Source organism: Canis lupus, unplaced genomic scaffold (genome assembly GCF_011100685.1).
Source record: "Canis lupus familiaris isolate Mischka breed German Shepherd unplaced genomic scaffold, alternate assembly UU_Cfam_GSD_1.0 chrUn_S2070H2269, whole genome shotgun sequence".
Lineage (NCBI taxonomy): Eukaryota > Metazoa > Chordata > Mammalia > Carnivora > Canidae > Canis > Canis lupus.
In genome coordinates, this window is record NW_023330950.1 from 15,102 (window position 1) to 30,321 (window position 15,220).

Genomic DNA, 15,220 nt, shown 5'->3' on the forward strand with positions numbered 1-15,220 from the left:
TTATCATTTTTTTATAAGATGATTTATCATTATAGAATCGTAAGGAAGGAAAAGTTGCCCGTAGAGTATACAATATTATTTGTAGAAGGATGACCTTTACTTTCTCAAAGATCTCCAACAGTGGATACATTTTACGTTATCTCGGGAAACTTTAGTCTTCATAGTTGTTATATTTTGTATTTTTTAATTTTGTATTTTATTTGTAATTTTTTTATTGGAATTCAGTTTGTTAACATATACCATAACACCCAGTGCTCATCCTGCCAAGTGACTCCCTCAGTGCCCATAACCCACTCACCCCAACCCCCTGCCCGCTTCCCCTTGCACTACACCTTGGTCATTTCCCAGGGTGAGGTGTCTCTCATGTTTTGTCACTCTCACTGATATTTTCACTCAATTTCTCTATTTCCCTTTATTCCCTTTCACTAATTTTTATATTCCCCAAATGAATGAGACCATGTAATGTTTGTCCTTTAAAGACTGACACATTTCACTCAGCATAATACCGTCCAGGTCCCTCCACCTCAAAGCAAATGGTGGATATTTGTCGTTTCTAATGGCTGAGTAATATTCCATTGTATACATAGACCACATCTTCTTTATCCATTCGTCTTTCGATGGACACCGAGGCTCCTTCCACAGTTAGTCTATTGTGAACATTGCTGCAAGAAACATCGGGGTGCGGGTGTCCTGGCATTTCACTGCATCTGTATCTTTGGGGTAATCCCCAGCAGTGCAATTGCTGGGTCGTAGGACAGATCTATTGTTAACTCTTTGAGGAACCTCCACACAGTTCTCCAGAGTGGCTGTGCCAGTTCCCACTCCCAGCAACAGTGCAAGAGGGTTCCCCTTTCTCCACATCCTCTCCAACATTTGTTGTTTCCTGCCTTGTTAATTTTGCCCATTCTCACTGGTGGGAGGTGGTATCCCATTGTGGTTTTGATTTGTACTTCCCTGGTGGCCAGTGATGCAGAGCATTTTCTCATGTGCTTGTTGGCCATGTCTATGTCTTCCTCTGTGAAATTTCTGTCCATGTCTTTTGCCCATAGCATGATTGGATTGTTGTTTCTTTGAGTTTACTAAGTTCTTTATAGATCTTGGATACTAGCCCTTTATCTGATAGGTCATTTGCAAATACCTTCTCCCATTCTGTAGGTTGCCTTTTAGTTATGTTGACTGTTTCTTTTGCTGTGCAGAAGCTTCTTACCTTGATGAAGTCCCAGTAATTCACTTTTGCTTTGCTTTCTCTTCCCTTCAGGGATGTATCTTGCAAGAAGTTGCTGTGGCCAAGTTCAAAAAGGGTGTTGCCTGTGTTCTCCTCTAGGATTCTGATGGATTCCTGTCTCACATTCAGATCTTTCATCCATTTTGAGTTTTTCTTTGTGTATGGCATAAGAGAATGGTCCAGTTTCATTCTTCTGCATGTGGCTGTCCAATTTTCCCAGCACCATTTATTGAAGAGACTGTCTTTTTTCCAGTGGATAGTCTTTCCTGCTTTGCCGACTATTATTTGAGCATAGAGTTGAGGGCCCACTTCTGGATTCTCCATTCTGTTTCCATTGATCTATGTGTCTGTTTTTGTGCCAGTACCTCACTGTCTTGATGACCACAGCTTTGTAGTACAACCTGAAATCTGGCATTGTGATGCCCCCAGCTATGGTTTTCTTTTTTAATATTCCCCTAGCTATTTGGGGTCTTTTCTGATTCCACAGAGATCTTAAGATGATTTGTTCCAACTTTCTGAAGAAAGTCCATAGTATGTTGATAGGGATTGCATTAAGTGTGTAAATTGCCCTGGGTACCATTGACATTTTCCCAATATTCATTCTGCCAATCCATGAGCAGTGGTATATGTTTCCATCTCTTTGTGTCTTCCTCAATTTCCTTCAGAAGTGTTCTGTAGTTTTGAGGGTAGAAACCCTTTACCTCTTTGGTTATGTATATTCCTTGTTACCTTATGCTTTTGGGTGCAATTGTAATTGGGATTGACTCCTTCATTTCTCTTTCTTCAGTCTCATTGTTAGTGTATAGAAATGCCACTGTTTTCTGGGCATTGATTTTGTATCCTGCCACACTGCCAAATGGCTGTGAGTTCTAGCAGTCTTGGGGTGGAGTCTCTTGGGTTTTCTAGCTGCATTATGATGTCATCTGCAAAGAGGGAGAGTTTGACTTCCTCTTTGCCAGTTTGAATGTCTTTTATTTCTTTTTGTTGCCTGATTGCCGAGGCTAGGACTTCTGGTACTATGTTGAATAGCAATGGTGAGAGTGGACATCCCTGTCTTGTTCCTGATCTTAGGGGATAGGCTCCCAGTGTTTCCCCATTGAGAACGATATTTTCGTAGATGGCTTTTAAGATGCTGAGGAATGTTCCCTCTATCCCTACACTCTGAAGAGTTTTGATCAGGAATGGATGTTGTATTTTGTCAAATGCTTTCTCTGCATCTATTGGGAGGATCATGTGGTTCTTGGTTCTTTCTCTTGCTGATATGATGAATCACATTGATTGCTTTACAAGTGTTGAAGCAGCCTTGCATCCCGGGGATAAATCCCACTGGGTCATGGTGAATCATCTTCTTAATGTATTGTCGGATCCTGTTGGCTAGTATCTTGTTGAGAATTTTTGCGTCCGTGTTCATCAGGGTATTGGTCTATAATTCTCCTTTTTGGTGGGGTCTGTGTCTGGTTTTGCAATTAAGGTGATGCTGGCCTCATAGAACGACTTTGGAAGTACTCCATCCCTTTCTATCTTTCATAACAGCTTTAGTGGAATAGGTATGGTTTCTTCTTTAAACGTTTGATAGAATTCCCCTGGGAAGCCATCTGGCCCCGGACTTTTGTGTCTTGGTAGGTTTTTGATGACTGCTTCAGTTTCGTCCCTGGTTATTGGCCTGTTCAGCTTTTCTATGTCTTCCTGTTGCAGTTTTGTAGTTTGTGGTTTTCCAGGAATGCACCCATTTCTTCTCGATTGCCTAATTTATTGGCGTAAAGCTGCTCATACTAAGTTTTCAAAATCGTTTGTATTTCCTTGGTGTTGGTGGTGATCCCTCCCTCTCGTTCATGATTTTATTAATTTGGGTCTTCTCTCTCTTCTTTTTAATAAGGTTGGCTAATAGTTTATCTGTCTTATTAATTCTTTCAAAGAACCAACTCCTGGTTTTTGTTGATCTGTTCCACAGTTCTTCTGGTCTCTATCTCATTGAGTTCTGCTCGAATCTTTATTAATTGTCTTCTGCTGGTTGAAGGTTTCCGTTGCTGTTCCTTCTCCAGCTCCTTTAGGTGCAAGGTTAGCTTTTGCATTGAGTTCTTTCCAGTTTGGGGACGGATGCTGGTCTTGCGATGTATTTCCCCCTCAGGACTGCTTTTGCTGTTCCCAAAGATTTTGAACGGTTGTATCTTCATTCTCATTAGTTTCCAGGAATCTTTTTAATTCTTCTCTAATTTTCTGGTTGACCCTTTAATCGTTTAGCAGGATGGTCGTTAACCTCCACGTGTTTGAAATCCTTCCATATTTCTTCTTGTGGTTTAGTTCTAGTTTCAAAGCATTATGGTCTGAAAATATGTAGGGGACAATCCCAATCTTTTGGTATCGTTTAAGACCTGATTTGTGACCCAGTATGTGGCCTATTCTGGAGAAAGTTCCATGTGCACTTGAGAAGAATGTGTATTCAGTTGCGTCTGGTTGTAAATTTCTGTAAATATCTGTGAAATCCATCTGGTCCAGTGTATCATTTAAAGCGCTTGTTTCTTTGGAGATGTTGTACTTAGGAGACCTATCGAGTGTAGAAAGCACTAGATTGAAGTCACCAAGTATATGTGTATTATTATCTAAGTATGTCCTAACATTGGTTATTAATTGTTATACTTGGCAGTTCCTGCATTTGGGGCATACATATTCATGATTGTTAGGTCGTCTTTTTGGAGAGATCCTTTAGTATGATAGAGTGTCCCTCTTCATCTCCTACTACCTTCTTGGGATAAAGTTTAACAGACTCCTTTTTTTCTTTTAGGATTTATTTATTTACTTACTTACTTATTTATTTACTTATTTATTTGAGTGTGTGAGCAGGGTGAAGGGGGTAGAGGGAGAGAGAAAGGGAGAGAAGCAAACTCCCCAGTGAGGGTGGAGCCTGAAGTGGAGCTCAATCCCATGACCAGGAGATCATGAACTGAACTGCAATCAAGAGATGGAGGCCCAACTAACTGTGCCACTCAGGCATCTCCTCTACATTAAAAAAAAAAAAAAATTTTTTTTTTTTTTTTTTTTTTTTTTTTAGATTTTATTTGACACCAAGAGAGAGAACACAAATGGGAGCAGGTGTAGGAGGGAAAGGGAGAAGCACACTCCTGGCGGAGCAGGAAGCCTGATGCACGGGTCTTGATCCTAGATCCCGGGGATCATGACCTGAGCCAAAGGCAGATGTTTAACTGACTGAGCCACCCAGGTGTCCACGTGTGTGTGTGTGTGTGTGTGTGTGTGTGTATACACATATATGTGTTTGTTTAATCATCATTCTCAGGTGTTTTTGTTGAATCAAACCTTTACATTTTGTTTAATAAAGTATGATATATTTTGACACATACGACTTTTATCATGTAGGTAGCATAGATTTTCAGCAAACCTTCAGTATTTGACTCTAAGGGGGAAAACTGATGTTTGAGGTGAAAAATAAAATCTAGAGATATCCTCCTTTAAAATAAAAATTAGCTAAGCGCCTCATCCCCAATTAAGGTATTAAATTACTGTGCCAAAGTCACACTTTTAGCATAGCTGATTAATAAACTTGTTGGGTCATTTATTTGATTCAGCATCAAGGAATTGTATCATCTCTTTGATGCTAGGTAATGCCACTTTAGGAACTTTGGACAAATCATGTAATCTTTTTTGGTTTTATTCCCATTATCAATAGAAAATGGGATTAAAGTTGATAATTATTTTTATACCCTCTAGCTATAAAATTTTATGGTTATGGAATGTGAAATTTGGGGAGCATTACTCATTTCCCAAAATTCGACACTAATATCAGTTTTGCTCCTTTTATGTTGTGGTGAACTTTGGTTCACATATTTTAATGAACACTGTGACTTTTTTGATAGCTCTGGGATCCAAATGAAAAAAGAATTATAAAAGGCAGTTGGGGAAAGAATAGCTCAGTGCAGAAATGGAAAGCTTCCTCTTTGTTCCTGGAGCATCACAATGTCACATCCTTTGAATCTGTCGGTGTAAGCAAAATCCAGATGGTAAAGACGGAAGAGGACAGATTTTTGTGTCTTTTTATTTCTTTGTATCTGCTGGTCAGATGGGGTGAAGTTGGGAATGTTAGGTAACAAAGTGTAGATATGAACACAAAATTAAGAAAGCCCTTTTTGGAATTCTGGAAAATTATGTTGTTCTATTCCAACAGAAATGAAGCAGAATTTCCAAAAATTACAATTACACGTAATGATAAAGTTCAGTGCAAGATAGTTTTATTGATTAAAATTACATTAAAGAGTCAAATGATACAATTAATGAAAAAAGTTCTTTTTAATGAATGAAGTTGTAACTATCAAATTTCCATTCAAGACTGGAAAAGAAAGGAAGCAGCACACGAGTAATAAAATGGAAGGAGCAGAAAACATATATGATGCTGCTGCTGCTGCTGCTGCTGCTCCTGCTCTTGGTACTGCTCTTGCTGTTGCTGCTGCTGCTGCTGCTGCTGCTCCTGCTGCTGGACTAATTCAACAAAGAAAGACTGGAAAAACTGATAACCACCTGTTTCCTACTACGCAGAATGAAGATTCTGATAGGTAAGCCTATAGCAATATTTAAACAGTAGATAATTATTATTTTTCTATAAAACAAATTCTGTTTGGAGCTAATGTTCATGTTTAACACATTTTATATTTTTAGTAGAGATATTCCACCCAGGGTGCTAAACAGAAAAAGGCAAAGACCGGTAAGGTATCAAATTGTTTTGCAGGCATAGTGATAAATATTTAACTAAAAAAAAAAAATAACCTAGGTTAGCAAATGTAAGGAAAAAGTCATTCTCATACACTGTTGTTAGGTGAAAATTGTCAGATCCGTTGCACCTGAGTGGCTAAGTGGTTGAACGTCTGCCTTTGGCTCAGGTTGTGATCTCGGGGTCGTGGGATCGAGTCCTGCATCAGGCTTCCCATGAGGAGCCTGCTTCTCCATCTGCCCATGTCTCTGCCTCACTCTGTGTCTCTCCTGAATAAATAAATAAAAATCTTTAAAAGCGAGAGAGAGGAAGAAAATTGACAAATCCTTTCTGAAGAGTGATGTAGCAGTGCATTTCAAATTTCATATATGCTGTCCCTATATCCCAACGGCTTCATTGCCAGGAGTAGATCCTATAGGAAAACATGACTTGTGTCAACACTTAGACACACATATTCTAAGAACATTTATTATATATTATTATATTTATAAAATATGACAGATATATTAAGAATACTTACATAAACATGTTACATATATATGTTAAGATGATCTATCAAAAACTTGGAGGGAGTCTAACTCTCCATCCATAAGGAAGTAAGTTTTCACACCTATAAAATAATGCAGCATGTAACTATCTGAGAAAATGAATTTAGGTCTGCAGGGTTTTGATTGTTTAACAAATTTAAAATTTTTAATTTTTATTTTTATTTATTCATGAGAGACAGAGAGAGAGAGAGAGAGAGAGAGAGAGGCAGGCAGAGACACAGGCAGAGGGAGAAGCAGGCTCCATGCAGGGAGCCTGATGTGGGACTCGATCCTGGGACTCCAGGATCACACCCTGGACTGGAGGCGGGCGCTAAACTGCTGAGCCACCCAGGGATCCCCCAAAGTATATTTAAAGTGTTTGGTTTGATGTCTTACAATAACTTTAGAATACTTTTAATATCTGCTGAGTTGCAAAGGGAAGTTACCTGCTACACTGGCACTCTACCTTATTACCAACAAAACTGCTAATTATTAGGTTTTTGGTTTTGGTTCCCAATGCACGAGTGCTCAAATGTTGGACTCTCAAATTGATCTGAATATTATTACGAAGAGATTTCACGTGGCAACTTGTCCCATATTCTGTATAAACATTTGATCCCTATGCTCTAAACCAAGAGGTTGTTAATGCAGTGAATCTTCTTTTTCAGGCACTTTGCATACAGGCTATTATTTTTCCTTTAAAAATGTTTTTAAGATTATTTATTTGAGAGAGAGAGTGTGTGAGTGCAGGGAGCGGCAGAGGCAGAGGGAGAAGCGGGGAGCCTGACGTGGGGCTGATCCCGGGACTCCAGGGTCATGATCTGAGCCGAAGGCAGACGCTTTACCGACTGAGCCAACCAGGCGCCCCTTATTCTTCCATTTTAAAGAGCATATATTTCAACATGCACCACATCAAATTTTTCAATAGTGACTTCATATTATATAATCTTCGAAAATTCACTTTCCATTAATTCTAAACACAGTGAATCTATTAAAACATAAGTCAGATTATGTCCTCCTCTGCTCAAAACCTAATGGCCTCCCATTCACTCAAGTTCTTTCTAATAGCTACAAGGCCTTATGTGACTTGTTCATCTCGGGTCCCTCCCTATCCTTTCCTCCCTCTGTCTCTCTGATTTGAACTACTTTCTATCCCTTTCCTTCTGTTCAGCCACACTTGAATTTCTCACTATTCTTACCCCCCACCCTCATTATAAACACTTCAGGCATACCTCTGTACTTGTTATAAACTCTCTGTGGAGTGCTTTTCTCTCAGGTATCCTCATGGCTTACTCCTTGCTCCCTCTTTTTCTCCCTGGTTTTTGCTTCAAGGTCACTTTCTCAGCAAGGCCCTTCTTGGTTTATCCTGACTAGTATTTCGACCACCCCTTTTGCTACAACACATTGAAATTTGATTTCTCTGCTTTAGTTTTTCTCCTCTCATACTGTGTAGTTTATTGTTACTATGTTTACTATCCTCGTGAGTAGGGTTTTTTCTGTTTATGGCCGTGTCCTCAGTGCTTAGAGAACATTCTAGCATATATAGTTCTATTCAATAAATGTTTGTTGAGTGAATGGAGTTTAACTAAACCGTGTGTATTGTTTTTAACATAATACCAATTCTCACTTAAACAGAAAGAACGGTTGGCATGGGTCCATTCTGACAATTTAACCTGTCCGTTATCTGCATTTTGTGGATTATTTGGGCCTAATCTTGTGGTTACTTGCTACTTATTCTTTTACTGGTATTTATGTTAGTTTTAATTATAGTAGAATGGAACAAAGGAAGAGCAAACTTCATTTATGTTTCATTAAGGAAAATGAAATATGGTGGTAAATTATTATAGGACTTTAAACATTTTTGCCAGAGGATATGAGCCCTCAATATCTGAAATATAAAGGTGAAGTCGGAATTTACTGCTGACTAATAAGAGGGAGCTATGCTGGCCACTTACAGTCTTTTCTGACAGAGTAGTCTTCGCTTTCTATATACAGTTTCAGGAAAAGTGGAGTTTAAGACTTGGGAGACTTTCAGAGAATTAAGTGGTTTGTCATCATCTGAAGCCACCATGGTAATTTGGGTAAGACTGTTGTTGATTGGTTGGCATTCAAGGCATGTGTATTGGAGTGATTTTGTCCCACATTGGCTATACTTCATGAGGGAGAAGCTGACATTGGTTGGCTAGTGAGTGAGGACAGATGGCATTGATCATTACAAACATTTAAAACTGGTTCTGATGGGTTCTCGTTACCATGGCTGCATGTTAGCATTCCCCCGCCAACATAACTTTGAGGTGTCTTTAACCAGTTGTTTTCTATTTAAAAGTTGCTTCTATTAACTGTTTTCAAAATGAAAGCTATTTCGTATCCATAATTACAGATTTACTTCTGAAATTTGGGTCGAGAAGAATTGTTTAATAATTGCTTTCAGGAAGATCCATCTTTTTTGGATGTTTAATTTAACTAGAAGAGTTATCTGTATGGCAGTTTTAAAACAGTAATTGCTGGTTTTGTTTTTGTTTTCAGTGCCCTAAAGTTATTCAACCGATAATCTCCTATGGGAAAATTCAGTCTTTTTGTAAATTTACATAGCTATATGCTCATAATATTTTCTTGCATGCATTTAGTCCATGAAAAAATATATATAATTTTCTGTTGGTAAATCTAGCTTTTTGTATTAGGATTAGATACTAGGCTAAAGTATGCACAAGTTACCAAAACATTTTCTTTTTCTTTGTCCCTTTAAAATTATTTTTAAAAATGTATTTATTTGAGAGAGAGAGAGAGAGAGAGAGAGAGAGAGAGAAAGAAAGAAAGAAAGAAAGAAAGAAAGAAAGAAAGAAAGAAAGAAGAAAGAAAGAAAGAAAGAAAGAAAGAAAGAAAGAAAGAAAGAGCAAGGTGGGGAGAGAGAGAAAGAGATGGAGAGAGGATCTCAAGCAGACCTGGGGGTGATTCCACGACCTTGAGATCATGACCTGAGCCAAAACCAAGTCAGACACTTAAACTGACTAAGCCCTTCCAGCTATTCATTAAACTTCTCATTTTGTTTATGTAGTGTATTCCTCATTTTATTGAATTAACTGTTTTTTAAAGATTTTATTCATTTATTTTAGCGAGAGAAAGTGTGTGAGCTAGGGGGGAATAGCAGAGGGAGAGGGACACTGTGCTGAGTGTAAGCCTGATGCAGGGCTCAATCTCATGACCCTGAGATCATAGCCTGAGATGAAATCAAGCGTCAGACACTTAATTGCCTGACCCACCCAGGCACCCCTGAATTGGCTTTTTGTGTTTTCTGGTAGCTCCTTGAATTTCCTTAAGACTGAGATTTTGAAATCTTTCTTGGATAAATTACAGATCTCCACGTGTCTGAGATTGATTACAGGAAGATTATTGTAATCCTTTGTTGGTGTCATATTTCCTTGATTTTGTCATATCCTTTTGCATTGCTGTCTTTGCCTTTGAAGTAGCAGTCACCTCCTCCAGTCTTTAATGACTACCGCTCCCATGTGTCCAAACCTGATTGTTTTGCTCTGGTGATGTGCTAGAACTTCTCTATAGGAAAGCTGGTTTTCCACGAAGACTCTCTACCCCCATGGGTGATTATCTAAGTGTTTTCCAGGGGCTCCCAGATGGTGGCTGTGAGGGTGAGGGTGGCGCCAATTTATGGGCTTTTGCCGGATCCACAGCTGGGTGTGTAGTGCGTATGCCTGTTACCCGATGCATGGGCAGATGAGACTTTTCCCCCGTGCCTTGGTGAATGGCACTTGATTCCACAGGTCCTACACAGGCAGTTTTGTCCCCACAAATGACATTGTATCATAATTGTATATGTGTATTTCCTTGCATATGGTTGCACTTCATAACTGTTCTATGAATTAATAAATGAATTCAGATGGGTAACAGATGTTTACAAAAAATTTTTTTTATTCCTTACCAGTAAAATTATTAGAAAATATTGGCTTTCTAATGGATATTTTAACTGGATTTTTGTTTTAAGTAATGATCCTGGTTTGTCTATCATGGAAATAAAGAAAGATAAAAATGTAAAGTGGGTATCAAAAGCATCTGTGATTACACCAGGCTTTGAGGAGGCCGATTCCCTAACTGGTAGTCTACTACGAGTGAGTAATGACAACAGTCTAAGTAAAATGGATCAGGATGAAAGAAGGTAAAATCCCATAAATTCTTTATTTCCCTCTGAAGGAACGTTAACTATGATTATTATATAAGTAAAACACTGTAATATAGTGTCGTACAGGCTGAGGGAAGAAATACTCAAGTATATCAAAAACACCACTTGAAAGGTTAGGATGAGGAGGAGTGACTTTTTTTTTTTTTAAGATTTCATGTATTTATTTGTGAGAGACAGAGAGAGAGAGGCAGAGACATAGGCAGAGGGCGAAGCAGGTTCCCTGTGGAGAGCCCAAAGCAGAACTCGATCCCAGGACCCCCAGATTAGGATATGAGTTTTGTGGTAAGAGGTTGTTTATTTAGAATCAGTTCCACCGTGCAGTATTCTCATATAATTGAATATTCAGATACTTTCCTTCATCGATTGAAAAAAAAAATATATATATATAAAATAGTAAATATACAGACACATAGGCGATTCTGAATAGAACTAATCATTTCTTGATAGGTTTTAAGGTATTCAGTACCTTTGACAGTATCATGAATAGCTATGATTTTGTGAGGGGCTTTGGAGTATCTGATTATATTAAGTTAATATTTGTTTAGGTTCTGGGGAAAGGGGAATGGTTTTGTTTATTTACAATATGTTTATTTACAATTGAAAAACTATTCATCTATCATAGATTATTACTTTTGGATTATAAAGTTCTAAATTACAAGAGCCACAGTTACTGTACCAGCAGCGTCATTGACACATATTGTGGGCTTCATGAGTAATTGTTGAATCCATGAATGAACATTTGAATGAGTAAAGGAATGCCCATTAATGAACTTCTTTAGACGAATTAAATCTTTAGTTTATTGAAAGTAGATTTTCAATACTGCCTAGGTATGAAGTGTTTTAATTAAAAAATGTGTGTGGGGTGCCGGGGTCGCACAGCAGTTGAGTGTCTTGCCTTGGGCTCAGGGCGTGATCCTGGGGTCCGACACCAGGCTCCTTGTGGGGGAGCCTGTTTCTCCCTCTGTATGTCTCTGCCTGTCTCTCTCTGTGTGTCTCTCTAGTGAAGGAATAAATAAATAAAATCTTTTAAAAAAATAAAAAATTAAAAATGTATGTAAGATTCAGAAATTATTTCTAGAATAATTATAGCTAGAAATGGAATAATACTATAGATTCAATTGGTATCACATTACTTAGAAATACTTAACTTACTTTTACCACATATTTTAAAACACATGTTTGGAAGGGACATTTCCTGGACTTGAGTTCTGGGTGGTCTGCTCCTACCAGGTGTATGGGCTTGGGGAAGTTCCTTAGAATTTCTGTGCCTCATTTGCTTCCTGTGAAAAGATACCCAGTATAATTGCCTACTTCATACGGTTTGTGTAAGGCCTAAAACCCCTTTAGGATATGTAAACTGTCCCAAATAATGCATAGTAGTTGCACAGTAAAACTTCAAAACACTAATATCACGATTATTTAAAAAGGGCTTATGTCATTAAAAAAACAGTTTGCACTTTCCAAATTGATTTAGTGAAAACTTGTTTTTATTGAAAATGACAACAAAAAATGTGGTATATTTACCCCTATCAAATAATGTAAGTAACATTATGATTTTCCTTTACTTTTGCAATTTTGATCTAAATTTAATACTTTGTTAATATTGCTATTAATATTGCTTAGATATGCTTTAAATATTCTTTGTATTTTAAGTATTTAATATTTTCCTGAAAAGAATCCTTCCTCTTTTTAGACCTGCAAAGAAAACATCTAAGGAAAAGAACAAGGTAGACAAACAAACAAAATATATAATTCTATTTCATTTATGATATATTTTTATTATATTATAATTCTATTTCATTCATGATATATTTTTATTATATTATTTTGATATTTCATATTTATCAGAAACATTATTCCGTGGTAAAAAAAATTACTTTATGAAACGCATAGTGAAAAAATGAAAATTTTCCTTTGTTGTATAGACATCTGTGAAAAAATTATTCAGAAACACCAATTATTGATAAAGGTCTTTTTGATAAAAATCAGTTCTTTTAAAAAGTACCTATGTTTTTGCTTTTATAAAAAGATGGATATTTATCATCTTTCTACACTTAGTATATTTTATAAATATTTGGATGACATTTTGAAATAGTATTATTTATTTGTAGGTCAAAAAGCAAGTGAATTCTGCGGAGCATCTTGATGACGAGCATCTTGATGACTTAACTCAGTCATCTGAAACAGCTTCAGAGGATTGCAAGTTGCAATCCTCTGATTATAAGAGTTCCCTGTTGCTCATTGAACTTGGAATGGATTGTAAAGGTAGGGCCGTCGTATAAATATAAAGCCTTTTTCTGTATATATGGTTGTAGTAATATGTGCACATCTCGTCTAGCGTTGCGCCACACAACACTGAGGAGTTATAGAGCTACTCATCTCAGAAGTATGTTTTATATTAAAATAGAGAACTATTGAATACTCTCAGCCAAAGAACTATAATTTCCAGGGATCCCTGGGTGGCGCAGCGGTTTGGCGCCTGCCTTTGGCCCAGGGCGCGATCCTGGAGACCCGGATCGAATCCCACGTTGGGCTCCCGGTGCATGGAGCCTGCTTCTCCTTCTGCCTATGTCTCTGCCTCTCTCTTTCTCTCTCTCTGTGTGTGACTATCATAAATAAATAAAAATTAAAAAAAAAAAAAGAACTATAATTTCCATTATGGTTGTCCACGTGGGAATGGCACACTTGATGTGTTTGTGAACTCTGCTTCTCTTCTGTGTCTTCACCCAAGGTCAGGTTACCATTATTTTTCTCCTAGATTACTGAGCTAACCTCAGGACTGTTTTCCCTGCCATTCCACCTCTCAGGATCTTGGTGTACACTGCAACCATAATTACTATACATTTTTAAAAATTTACATTTCATCACGTTACCCCCTTGCTTAAAGCTTAGCTATTACTACTTAATGCTATGAGGTGAAAGACCATAGGCCACTAGCTTCATCTTGTATGGTTTCATATCCATCTTTCCATCCATGTCTCAGCCACTGTCTTAGATGGTTTTTCATATAATAGAGGCTTTCTTTCTCCAACAGCCCTAGTTAGGTAAACTGCACGTGTATGAAGTATATAATTTGATAGTTTTGTCATATATATACACATGTGAAACCATAACTGTAATTTAGACAGTTAACATATCCATCTCTCTTAGTCTCCTGTCTCTTCATATTGCCTTATTATGAAACTGCCAAATTGTTTTCTAAAGTCATTGTACTATTTTCTTTTTTTTTTTTTTTTTTTAATTTTTTTTTTTTAACTTTTATTTATTTATGATAGTCACAGAGAGAGAGAGAGAGGCAGAGACACAGGCAGAGGGAGAAGCAGGCTCCATGCACCGGGAGCCCGACGTGGGATTCGATCCCGGGTCTCCAGGATCGTGCCCCGGGCCAAAGGCAGGCGCCAAACCGCTGCGCCACCCAGGGATCCCCTCCATCTATATTTATCAGTACTTAGTATGATCAGTTTTTTAATCGTAGCCATGGATGGGTATGGTGTATATATGTATACACACACACACACACATAAATACATATATATGTGTATAAATATATACATTTATGGTTGTAATATACAATTCCCTAATAACTGATAATGTTGAGCTTATTTAACATCTGTGTATCTTCATTGAGCTGTCAAAATTTTTGTCATTTAAAAAGTTAGGTTTATTTCTTATTTGTCAAGTGTTGATAAATCTTTGTTTTTGTTTTTGATATCTTATTATTTTTTAAATTGGAGTTCAATTTGCCAACAGATAGCATAACACCCAGTGCTCATCCCATCAAGTGCCCCCCCTCAGTGCCCATCACCCAGTCACCCCAACCCCTCGCCCACCTCCCTTTCCACCATGCCGTGTTTGTTTCCGAGAATTAGGAGTCTCTCATGTTCTGTCACCGTCCCTGATATTTTCACTCATTTTCTCTCCTTTCCACTTTATTCCCTTTCACTATTTTTTATATTCCCCAAATAAATAAGACCATATAATGTTTGTCCTTCTCCGATTGACTTACTTCACTCAGCATAGTACCCTGCAGTTCCATCCATGTCGAAGTAAATGGTAGGTATTTGTCATTTCTAGTGGCTGAGTAATAATCCATCATATACATAGACCACATCTTCTTTATCCTTTCATCTTTCGAAAGACACCAAGGCTCTTTCCACAGTTTGGCTACTATACATTGCTGCTATAAACATTGGGGTACAGGTGTCCCGGCATTTCACTGCATCTGGATCTTTGGGTAAATCCCCAGCAGTGCAGCTGCTGGGTCATAGGGTAGATCTATTTTTAAGTCTTAGAGGAATCTTCACACAGTTCTCCAGAGTGGCTGCACCAGTTCACATTCCCACCAACAGTGTAAGAGGGTTCCCTTTTCTCCGCATCCTCTCCAACATTTGTTGTTTCCTGTCTTGTTAATTTTCCCCATTCTTACTGGTGTGAGGTGGTATCTCATTGTGGTTGTTGTTTCTTTTTCCCTGATGGCCCCTGATTCGGAGCATTTCCTCATGTGCTTGTTGGCCGTGTCTATGTCTTCCTCTGTGAAAATTCTGTTGATGTCTTTTGCC

General features: G+C 37.9%; 1 protein-coding gene across 5 annotated transcripts in view; it reads left to right on the forward strand.

Moving 5' to 3' along the window:
- The window catches only part of LOC119875637 (ankyrin repeat domain-containing protein 7-like), a 45,820-nt gene that overhangs the window by 10,459 nt on the left and 20,141 nt on the right, over positions 1 to 15,220 (forward strand). For 4 of the 5 annotated variants that reach the window (XR_005387231.1, XM_038589449.1, XM_038589450.1 and 1 more), the window contains exons 4-7: positions 5,564 to 5,787; positions 10,467 to 10,637; positions 12,355 to 12,388; positions 12,773 to 12,926. Coding sequence is in view for 4 of the 5 variants with exons in the window: in XM_038589449.1 (XP_038445377.1) it covers positions 5,564 to 5,787; positions 10,467 to 10,637; positions 12,355 to 12,388; positions 12,773 to 12,926 (583 nt within the window). In the remaining variant the exon portion in view is untranslated. The remainder of the gene's footprint in view (positions 1 to 5,563; positions 5,788 to 10,466; positions 10,638 to 12,354; positions 12,389 to 12,772; positions 12,927 to 15,220) is intronic. The other variant, XM_038589451.1, reaches the window with a different exon arrangement.